Source organism: Xyrauchen texanus, chromosome 41 (genome assembly GCF_025860055.1).
Source record: "Xyrauchen texanus isolate HMW12.3.18 chromosome 41, RBS_HiC_50CHRs, whole genome shotgun sequence".
Lineage (NCBI taxonomy): Eukaryota > Metazoa > Chordata > Actinopteri > Cypriniformes > Catostomidae > Xyrauchen > Xyrauchen texanus.
The window spans coordinates 19,276,800-19,288,817 of NC_068316.1; the positions used below are offsets into that span (position 1 = coordinate 19,276,800).

General features: G+C 35.5%; 1 protein-coding gene across 1 annotated transcript; it reads right to left on the reverse strand.

The window, feature by feature from the left end:
* Positions 1 to 1,022: 1,022 nt before the first annotated feature.
* On the reverse strand, positions 1,023 to 7,840 carry LOC127633970 (neuroguidin-like). Its single transcript, XM_052113339.1, has 11 exons — positions 7,790 to 7,840; positions 7,505 to 7,564; positions 5,853 to 5,924; positions 5,632 to 5,769; positions 5,429 to 5,513; positions 5,266 to 5,318; positions 5,039 to 5,159; positions 4,506 to 4,680; positions 1,713 to 1,860; positions 1,381 to 1,447; positions 1,023 to 1,297 (listed from the first exon to the last, which is right to left on the reverse strand). The coding sequence occupies exons 1-11, from the start codon at positions 7,811 to 7,813 to the stop codon at positions 1,278 to 1,280; spliced, it is 963 nt and encodes a 320-aa protein (XP_051969299.1). The 5' UTR covers positions 7,814 to 7,840; the 3' UTR covers positions 1,023 to 1,277.
* Positions 7,841 to 12,018: the final 4,178 nt, after the last annotated feature.

The window sequence follows — 12,018 nt, forward strand, 5'->3', positions numbered from 1 at the left end:
ACTATTTGCTGTTTCCTATTGAAGTACATAATATCGTTTTTATGCTCTAAAGTCTGTTGCACTGTTTGAGACATTTCATATGTTGCCATATAACTATTATAAAGTCTTTTTTTTATTCTGTCACCCAACATCCCCTCTCTATTTTCGATGTGTGTGAAACTCTTCAGAATAATATTAACCCTTTCAAATATTAAATTAAAATTAGTTAATAGTGATTAAATAATATCGCAAATAAAATAAATATTGTGAAAATAAGATAATTTTTACATTGTCTTAAAAAGACCCCTAACTTAGCTCTAGATTAGAGCATTTTTGTTCAAGTTGATTTAGGCCAACAATTAATGATTATACATGAATAGAAAAAATTGTGTAGCTAATGACTGTCCTTTTTGTCCTTCAAGGAAAGGACAAATTATACCATTGTCAATCACCTCTTCCTTTATTAGAAACCTTATGAATATGCTAATCAGGGTAGACCAAAGGGATAGTTCACCCAAAAATGAAAATTCTCATAATTTACTCACACTCATGCCATCCCAGATGTGTATGACTTTCTTCTGAACACAAAGATTTTTAGAAGAATGTTGCAGATCTGAAGGTCTATAAAATGCAAGTAAATAGTGACCAAAAGCTCCAAAACGGAGATAAAGTCAGTATAAAAGTAATCCATCTGACTCCAGTGGTTTAATCCATGTCTTCTTAAGCGATGCAGTTAGTTTTGGTTGAGTGGACAAAAATAGAACTCCTTTTTTACTTTAAATTCTGATAGAGCCAAAAGATTGTAATGACAAGATGTAAAGCTTGATTACACTTCATAGTTCTTGATGCATGCGCAGAATGCTAGATGAAGCTATAGAAAGTGTAATCAATCAATTTTGGTCTCAACCAAAACCAACTGGATCGCTTCAGAAGACATTGATTTAACCACTGGAGCCTGATTGATTACTTATATGCCAAGTTTATGTCCTTTTTGGAGTTATGGTCACCATTCTCTTGCATTGTATGGGCCTACAGAACTGAGATATCTAAAAATCTTTCTTTGTGTTCAGTAGAAGAAAGAAAGTCATACACATCTGGGATGTGAAGTAAATGATGAGAGAATTTTCACATTTGTGTGAACTATTTCTTACATTTTTATTACAGAATTGACTTGTTGCATAGGCCAAATAATGTACAGACTGAAACAAAAAACATCCCATTTTGCTGATTTATTTAGAATCCTGAAAAACAACAAAACGATGACATTCATAGCAGATTTCTTTTCAGCATCAGAGGTTCTACTTGTGTTTCCTGAAATCTGAAAAATAAAAAATAAATTAATATGCACAACTAGCATGTTTTGGTAAGCACACTTATTTAATATTACAAAAAAAAACTAACTTCTCTTTCTTAATTTAGTTTTCTTCATCACTTTCTTCTTTTTCTTGGGATTTGGATTATCCTCGTCCTGCCAAAAAGGAGAAAATATATTCAGAAAATTTCAACATTTAAGTAACATGCCCTAAAATGATGAATCTTTGGTTTACAGGCCTGTTGCATCTCACATTCTCTGGATCATATATTAATTACATGAATTGATTAAAGAAGAGTGCACTAATGTTCAGAGCAAATTAGTGCATTTAATGCTACATATGTAATTAAATTTTTCATTACAACAACTGGAACACCCAAACGATATGCAATACTTCCCATGATATAATGGTCCAGCTTACCTGTGCTTCTCCACCTGTCAGAGCAGTGATGTCACTGAATCGTGTGATGTTACCCAGTTGTGATGTCATTCCCACCAAGCCTCTCTTCCTGATTCTCTGCTCACGTGTCATGTTCAGGCGGACCATCATGGACTCCTCATAGTTTTTCCTTTCAATAAATATTTGTCAAAAGCATTAAAACATGACATAATTAAAGCTTATTTACTGGACAATCTACAGTATTGAAGGGGTGAATAGCCAATTCCCTTCTAACTATACAAGTTATATCTCATCTTTTATCCTCATTTATTCTTATATTAATCTATTTTCCTTTTACAATAAGGTGCTGGATGCACAACATGCATGTAATCTGACGGGGTGACTGAGGTTCTGATTTATAACAGGAATACAATAACAATGATTAATCATTTAGCCCGGCTCATGGAGGATATGCATTTATATATACTGCGTTTATTCACAAAAATGTATATATATCTGTTATAATTATTACATAATCAACTATTCTATAACCATTTGAATTATTTTAATTCAATCAATGTTTTTATATGGTTCATAAAAGAAACCAGGGCATATAACACATCTACCTCATTTAATTATTTGAACTGGAGCTTAAAAGTTTCTTTATGATTTTATTGTCACATTGTGTGACTATGTTCTGCATCTGGCCTTGTATGCTTTGTGTTTCTCCTCATTCTGTCTTGCTTTTTGCAGATAGAGTTGAAGTCAGAGGTTTACAGACACCTTTATATTTTAGCCAAATACATTTATACGCAGTCTTTCACAATTCCTGCCATTTAATCATAGAACAATTCCCTATCTTAGGTCAGTTAGGATCACTATATTTTGAGAATGTGAAATGTCAGAATAATAGTAGAGAGAATTATTTCAGCTTTTAATTTTTTCATCAAATTCCCAGTAGGTTTGTTAGCATTGCCTTTAAATTGTTTAACTTGGATCAAACATTTTGGTTAGCCTTCCACAAGCTTCTCACAATAAGTTGCTGGAATTTTGGCCCATTCCTCCCCAGGCCTCCTTGCTTGTACACGCTTTTTCAGTTCTGCCCAAAGGTTTTCTATTGGATTGAGGTCAGGACTTTGGGCTGGCCACTCCAATACCTTGTTGACTTTGTTGTCCTTAAGCCATTTTGCCACAACTTGAGGTCAATGTCCATTTGGAAGACCCATTTGCGACAAAGCTTTAACTTCATGGCTGATGTCTTGAGATGTTGATTCAATATATCCACATTATTTTCCTTCCTCATGATGCAATCTATTTTGTGAAGTGCACCAGTCCCTCCTGCAACAAAGCACACCAACAACATGATGCTTCCACCCCCATGCTTCACGGTCGGAATGGTGTTCTTCAGCTTGCATGCCTCACCCTTTTTCCTCCAAACATAATAATGGTCATTATGGCCAAACAGTTACATTTTTGTTTCTTCAGACCAGCGGACATTTCTCCAAAAAGTAAGATCTTTGTCCCCATGTGCACTTTCAAACTGTAGTCTGGCTTTTTTTATGGTGGTTTTGGAGCAGTGGCTTCTTCCTTGCTGAGCAGCCTTTCAGGTTATGTTGATATAGGACTCATTTTACTGTGGATATAGATACTTGTCTACCTGTTTCCTCCAGCATCTCACAAGGTCCTTTGCTGTTGTTCTGGGATTGATTTTAAATTTTCACACCAAACTATATTCATCTCTAGAAGACAGAATGCGTCTCCTTCCTGAGCGGTATGATGGCTGCGTGGTCCCACTGTGTTTGTACTTGTGTACTATTGTTTGCACAGATGAACGTGATACCTTCAGACATTTGGGAATTGCTCCCAAGGTTGAACCAGACTAGTGGAGGTCCACAATTTCTTTGAGGTATTGACTGATTTCTTTTGATTTTCCCATGATGATGATCAAAGAGGCACTGGTATACCTCTAATTAGCCTATCAGAGGCTAATTGCCTAAAGGCTTGACATCATTTTCTGGAATTTTCCAAGCTACTTCAACGCACAGTTAACTTGGTGTATGTAAACTTCTGACCCACTGGAAAAGTGAATTCATTAAAAGTGAAACAATCTGTCTGAAAACAAGTGTTTGAAAAATTACTCATGTCATACACAAAGTAGATGTCCTAAATGACTTGCAAAAACTAGGTTGTTAATATGAAATCTGTGGAGTGGTTAAAAAATTAGTTTTAATGACTTCTGACTTCAACTGTATGCACGTGCAACATTCCATCCAGATTAACGAGAAGGTCTCCAGTCTAGGCAAGAGATAGCGCCTATCCGTTGCAATGTCTAACTCATTCAATGTTTGGATTGTTTATGGTGTCCTGTACATGTGACTCTGCCATAGTCGAAATTTAAGGATTTTAATTACTTTCCCTGGTATCTTTTGGAGAGTGAAAGAGGAGTGGTTATAATTTATAGCTGACATTTGCACATAAGTTCTGTAAACTGATTAATGTTATGGCTAACTAGTGATTGTTTGCACAAAGGTGACAACAGACCATATTTGTAAAGTGCTAAGATGTTTGAAGTAACCTATCAGAATCGTAGAAAGTGTTGTACAGTGACACCTAATTCAATTTTCATATGACTATAATTGCTTGTGAATGTTTATGAATGAGGGCTTCTTTCTGAACTACTGGATTCCACTGACATGTGAACTGAAGAGAAAAATCAGTAAACTCCCTTTCAATTGATTGCAAACCTGAGTCTGAGTTTTTATTCCTCAAGTAAACTAATTAAACAAGTAAACTAGTAACTGTGAGTCTGCCTTCCATAAACCTTTCAACATGTACCTGTGTTGCTCCTCTTTGCTCTCCCGTTCTGTCTGGAAGTCTCTGCGGTCTCTGATCTCCTCTGGAGCATCGCTGTATTGCTGGCGGAGTTCCTGGATAACTGAGCTACGAAGTGCCACTCTCCTGTGTTTGTCAACCAGCTCCTTCTTCTTGTCTGCTGCCGTCATGTCTCCATCTATGTATGGACAGAGAAGAGTTTGGGAATGTACTTAAACTATCACTAAAATCATAAATTTAAATCCTGGATGAATTTAATCTCCGTAACATAACATTTCTGACTAAAACAGGATATTGCAAGATACATTTTATCCATTAGGTATTGACTGGATCTGGAAAAGTAGGCACTGCATACCAGAATGGAGTCGGTGGTTATTTAATCTTACATTTTGAAGAAAGATCACAAAGGCAAATCTATTTTTTCTTTGGGATAACATTTCAATGAAGAACTGGATGTATTAATTTTTATTTCATGTTGCATTTGAATAAAAAAAAAATAATAGTAAAGCAAATTGCTAGAAAATTTAAAGACTTGCCATAATGCATAGGAGCAATCCGAGGTGGTACATATTTCCTGCCTGATGAGGGCTCTTTCATCTCAGATGCCTTTGTCTTTTCTCCATCATCATCCTTGTCTGATTCCTCAGATTCACTGAGCTATGTGGAAGAAATACAGCCTTTAATGTGTTTTAAGTTTGCCTCAACCTTTTTATTAAGCAGACTACTTTCAAAACTAATGGACAGCATTATAATATGAGCTTACTTTGCTGGCCATATTCTGAGGATTAGGACGGAAGTGTAGAGGGTCATTCTCAGCTTGAAGAAAAACCATCATAAAGTTAATAAGCTTGTGGATAAACATGTTTTATGCATGTAAGAGCATGATAGAAATGAGGTGTCTTTTACACTAGGAATGAAAGACTTACTGATGTTGCCAGTCACTGCAGTCTGCACCAATTTATCAATCTGATATTTCAACTTTTGGTCCAGGGGGCGCATTTTCTCCAATACCTATACAAGAAAACGAGGGGAGAAAAAATCTACTTCAGAATATACATAACCAGTCTAGTAATACATAAATACATTTAATTGCATTCATATGATGGACCCTTTGAAGTCTGAATCCTACCGTCCTAATGGTGACCAGCCTGTGGATGGCAATGTTGTCTTTTAGACTTTCTCCCTCTGTCTTTAAACTGATCAAATGTGTGATGTCTTGCAAATAAAACAGTAGCAGATGGTATCGCAAGTCCAGAAAAGACAAACCCTAGAGAAAAATAAATATACGTGTCACTGAACAGGTTTCTTGGAAGTGTGATTTTATTTTTAATGACAGGAAAATAGGTCTACCTTAGATGTTTGAAAAGATTTCTCCCTGACTTGTTTTATAAGGTTGCGAACATGGCTCGTTAATGAAGCAATCTGGAAAAAATAATGATTAAAAAACATCACACAACACCTTTCGTTTTAATTTTTCTTCTCTCTTTTGTTTCTATTTTGTAAACCCAATATAGTTGTTTTTACTACACTAAAACAGTGGTAACTTGATATTAATCACCAGTGTCATAAAACTTGCAGAAAGATGCAGTCATTTGAAGATTGTGTATTAGCCATGAGAATTTCACCAAACACTTACATATTTGGGTCTTTAGAGACTCAGCAGGTATATCTATCAAACATGGATCAACAAAATGTGCAGATAGTGTAAAATTGTATTTTGATGTTTTATTTTTCAGATATCAAAGAGAAAATGCAACAAATCAGGATAAATCTAGAACAGGATTCATTACTTTCCCACTGAAATTTCATGAGACAACTGGCTGCCAAACACATATTGAACTACACAACACAATCTACACATAAGTTACATTTAAGCACCACATAAGTATTTTCTCAAGCACTTATTGAGTCTAAATAGACACACAACTTACATATATTCAGTAATACACTCAAATGACAATAGTCATATCATACTGTTCATATGTTGTTTCTTCATCAAATTGCAATGTGAAATGTAAATCAAGTCAATCACTGACACATCCGTGCCACCTTGAGTAACAAATAGTATGTAGAATGTGTGTCTGCACACATATGGAATACTGATAATTTACCATTGTTGCACAGAAAATCAACGTGATATAGTATTTATTTGTATGAATATAGTAGGGGTGTAAATCGGACATTGCATAATGATACAATCTTGAATCTCTTCAAACAAGAACTCTTGTTCTGTGAACCAATATTTGCCCATACTTCAAAGTCTGACGTTGTCAAGATGTTTCACATGGTTGAACTTCTCCATGGTATTTAAATAGCAAATTCTCATGTAAAATTTAAATGGGTCGCATGCGTATTAATCGCGCATGTGAGCCGCTCTGCGTTTGTCACGAGAGCTCGCATTTTATGGAATGCCCGGTTTATGCGCACTCACTGGTTGTCAACTGAGCTCGCATTTCGCCGGAAGCCCTGTTGACACGCGCGCACGGATAGCAGAGCACATTTTGGCTACAAAGACCCCGCGCACATTCTTGTCTCACATGAAAAGCGTATTTAGCGCCTGACGGAAATACGTACGTTTAAAATAAAGGTGCATCTTTAAAAAAAAAAAAAAAAAGGCCTCTACTTTAAGCGTTGTATCAATAACACTGGATCGTTACACCCCTAGAATATAGTAATCATTTATCTTGTAATAAATAAATATTCTGTGATAGTAAGCTTATATAGATATTAAATAATCATAAACAATATCATTTATGGAATTTTGGCTTATGTGTTACATTATTTGCGACAGAAATATTGAGGAATACTCAAGATTTGTCGGCAAAAATCCAAAAATGTATTAGTTACGGGGGTGGAATGAGGTTTTAGGTAACTAAAACTTCGAGGTATTCGTTTAAGGGTTCATTTATTAACCTTTTACAGTAGTAACAATGGTATTTTGTAATTATACTAGCCAAAATATTGTCAGATCTAAGGCACAATGAATGTTGTAAACAACACACCTGTTCTGTGAGACTGTTCAATAGCAGTACAGCAGTGGGGAGATCACTGGAAATCAGATCCTGAGAAAGATATCAGTTAAATATTTCATAAAGCAGATTAGCCGGTGCTGGGTGTGAGCAAATTGACCATTTGTCACGTATATGCTGCCAAACACCAAAGAGTTGATTATACATGAAAACATCAAGTAACACAATAAAGGAACTTTTTTTATTATTATTATTTTCGAATAACCCAAGTATGCGTTTAATTAATATCACTTTTCTCAATCTGTAAAGAAAACTCACGTTCCCAACAGTAGCGGCCGCCATCTTGATTTAACCTCGACTACGGATAGCATGTAGGGACAAAAATCTAAGCGAATCCTCGGAGCAAGAATCAAACTGACCGAGTCACGTGATTTTAGCACGCTGGACGCTGTAGCGTTGATCCCACAGTAAAACACTAAACATTTTAAAATCGTACCATTAAAATGTGTTAAATAATAAAAAGCGTTGTTTTAGAATAAAAGCAAATACGTTTTTTTTAGTATTTAAATTACTTTTAAAAATCAATAATAAAAAGGCCATGAACTACGTATTCTCCAAACATTCAGATCTGTTTATTCTAGGATATTGAAGATTACCATAAAAATAAATGACAAATACAAGGCTTATATTACATTTAAACACCTGTGACTAGCAGATGTCCTCAGTGTGCGGTGATTCGAGTGCTTCGAGAAGTGAATCTCGAACTTTCGGAAAGCTTCGTTTTTCCATTACTACACACAAACTTTGTTTACTCGTAAATTGAAAACTCCCATTATATATATATTTTTTTTAAATGACCATATATATATATATATATATATATATATATATATATATATATATATATATATATATATATATATATATATATATATATAATAATTTTCAAATATATATATATATATTTTTTTTACCCATGTTTTTTTTTTTTTTTTTGCATAAAAGGTAGCATACAAATAATAACAAGATATAAACAATCAAGATAAAAAAAAAAATAATAATAAATAAAAATAAATAAATAAATAAAAAAGCATAGCTCACATTCAATTTTAACAAATAAGGATATTACAAGACATCAGGGGTATTGAAGAGTGTATCATAGCATTTTAAATAATTCACAGATTTTTTGTTTTTTAACAGTCTTATTGAAGAAATGTAAAAATCAAAGTCAGAACAAAACAAATTTAACATAGGAGATGAATTAAGAAATTTTTGTTTATGTATGTGAAATTTTGCTAATAAAATAAAACCCATGTCGAATTAGCCTTCCGGTTCGCCTGCAAAATGACGTCACGGCTGAACAGCTCAGGTACGAGTCACGATGTAAAACATTTTTTGTAATTCTCTCGAAGATCTTTTATATATATCTTTCTATATATATTTTATATCAACGGTCAGCTTAGGAAAAGCAGGACACAATCTTTATACTTATTCACTATTACTGACCCTCCTATTTTCAAGGAAACATAAACCTAATAATAATAATATATATATATATATATATATATATATATAGGTTTATGTTTCCCTTGAAAATAGGAGGGTCAGTAATAGTGAATAAGTATAAAGATTGTGTCCTGCTTTTCCTAAGCTTACCAGTGATACGATTATAGTCCAATATCTTACAATTTCCACGCAATATCCATATTTTTGCATGGATATGTAGCGTGTTATAATAAGTTACTAGCCTATTAGAAACAGCCTCAGAATATAGGTTATTGTTACTGCCCTTTGTTGAGCCTGGGCACCACATTGTTATAATCATGAAAGCGTATTGATTCAGAGGTTTAAAAAAGCTGGAGCAAAATTTATTTTCGGTCGTTATTCACAACTTGAAATCGAATTTGTGATTTTGGACTTTCCTAAATTCACTGCAGTTTCGCATTTCGCCACGAGGTGGCGTATGAGTCCATATTACATCACAGCAGTGAAAAGTAAGCAACAGTGAGTATGACAAACTTACAGAAGACTTCAAATGGAACAGTCTTTGCATCTATGTGCATATTTAGGATATTCTGAATAAACTCTATGAGAGAGTTCCAATAATGAACACACCACATTTAGTCATTTAGTAGACGTTTTAATCCAAAGTGACTTACAAATGAGGAACATTGTAAGCGATTTGTCATACAAAAGTCAGCAATATCTGCAGTATCGCTCTGCCAAGTTCTTAAAGTGGCTGGAGTAGTATAGAAGCTAGCGTAAAGAGACGGACAAGATTTTATTTTTTGTAGTGAGAGCAGTTGGTGTGGATTGTTGAAGTGCTCATGAAAAAGATGTGTTTTCAGCTGGCTCTTGAATGTTAAGATGGTTTCAGCATATTGTGTGGAGGTTGGAAGCTCATTCCACCATAGAGGAACAGAGAAAGTGAATGATCATGAAATGGACTTTGAGCCACCAGGTGCCACTCGTTCGTTATCTGCAGAGAGCGAGTTGGGACATAGACCTGGAGGAATAAGATGAAGTAAGAGGGTTCCATTGGCTGTCCTGAAGGCCAGAGTCAAAACATTGAATTTGATGAGGGGGACAAAAGGTAACCAGTGGAGTGAAATCAAGAGTGTAGTGAAATCAAGTGACGTGAGCCCCCTTTGGCTGATTAAAGACCAGACATGCTGCTGCATTCTGGACCAGCTGCAGTGACTTAATCGTGCTAACTGGGAGGCTGTCCAACAGAGCATTACAGTAGTCCAGTAGTGAGATGACCAGACTAGGAGCTGTGTAGCATATTTAGACAGGAAAGGTCTGATTTTCCTGATGTTTTAATACATTACAATTGTGACTGAGTGTACATTTGTGAACTGCATCAAAGCTGCAATAATACGTTCAGAAGGGGCAATTAGTGCTGAAGATGTGCCTGTGACAAATAGCTAATATTTGACATATCTGTGACATATTTGTCTATTGAACATTGTAACAGCATTGGACAGATTCAAACACTTTTCATTTGCCAAATATACATTTGACATTTGTGGTGCCTTGTTTCAGGTTGTCAGGCTACTGTGGGCCTCTCCCCTTGCAGTCAGAGGACCCGGGCAGTGGCCCCACTAACCCACGCCATAATCCGCGCTTGGTTGTAAGTATATGAAAGAACTACAATTAAAAAATAAACAAAATTAGATAAAGTGAGAAGTACACAAACAGTTGCTTTTGTTTTGCATCTTTCTACTGTATTTTACCGTAATATTTTTGTTTCTACAAATATAATCAGCATAACAATTTGAGTGAACTAACTGAAAAAAATTAGCATGAATTGTCAGAGTGTTTTTGGTATTTGGTGTATTTGGACCCATGACAGCATGGACTCCACAAGTTTGTGCCAAAGCTTATTTTCCATATTATCCAGCGTGATTAGAAAATGTTTCGAAAGCATGTGCTTCAATAGAAATTTGGTCAATGTCACAAATTTGCTTGTTTGATTTATGACTTGCAAATATTTCTTATTAATTTTACATCATAGCGTTTCTTTGTCTACATTTGTCAAAATCCTAAAGCTTCCTGTTTATTTCCTTGTTAAAATCAGATTTTGAAATCCAGATTTTCATTGTGGTCTCTGACTTTGAAGCCCACTGGACATTTAGAGAGGAATAAAAGGTATTGGTTATGATACGAGATGAGTGAGAACAGATAGAGACAGATGTGTCTGACTCTGAGCTATAGATCTCTGTGTGGCCTTGAGCAGCCACCGCTGTACCTAAGGGCCAATGCACTTCCTGTTAACCCTCCCTACATGATGGACCTTACAGGAATCACTAATAAATCTGTATCTGGCCCTCTATTACTTTTAAAGGAAATCATACATGCGTTTCACAAAGCCTTTCCCGAACATACACACTCTCTCATTTTAGCCTCAACTGCGGAGGTAATGTGTTTTGTCTGTGGCTGCTGTAAGTACAATCTCCCCCTTTTCTGCACAAAGATTTGTAAAAATGTCTCAATGATAGTTGCTAGATGAATCTTTATTTCCATTCTCATGGATCAGAGGGAAAAGGCAATAACACGTTTGTCTGTTCTGCTACCCTTGTTCATCAGTAAATGGCTTTAGAGTCATTTCGAGAGTGTCTTTCTCTGTCCACTGATTGGATGTTCTTTAGTGCTGTCCTGTGGTGCTTTAAGAAAGGGCTCCCACTTAAATTAGTCTTGCCAATTGCTTGGTTAATATAATTTGCTATAATAAACGCAACTAGACTGACTCTAAATAAAATTATACCTTTTGCTCCCCTTGACACACTAATACTGAGTACAAAGATATTGGCAGGGAGGACAACAGTAGAAAGTAAGTAAAATACAGACCTCATTGAAAACATATAGACCCCTTACCAAGCACAGCAATCCAAGCAGGTTGGCGTCATGCTCATGCAAAAAACCAGGGCCACATTACCAAGAATCCAATGGGAACACCACACGAGCTGCTGCTCAATGACAATGGAGCGCTGAGCACCCCCGCACCAGCTATCAGGGGAGTTTTAACAGTTATGCGTTCTGCCATA

Bases quoted from the DNA above. Each gene is read 5' to 3' on its own strand.
- LOC127633970 (XM_052113339.1), bottom strand. From the start codon at position 7,813: ATGGCGGCCGCTACTGTTGGGAAC. The intron at 5,160-5,265 runs GTAAGCTCATAT...TCTTCCACATAG, and splicing joins CTCAGAATATGGCCAGCAAA to CTCAGTGAATCTGAGGAATC. The intron at 1,298-1,380 runs GTTAGTTTTTTT...TTTATTTTTCAG, and splicing joins AACTAAATTAAGAAAGAGAA to ATTTCAGGAAACACAAGTAG.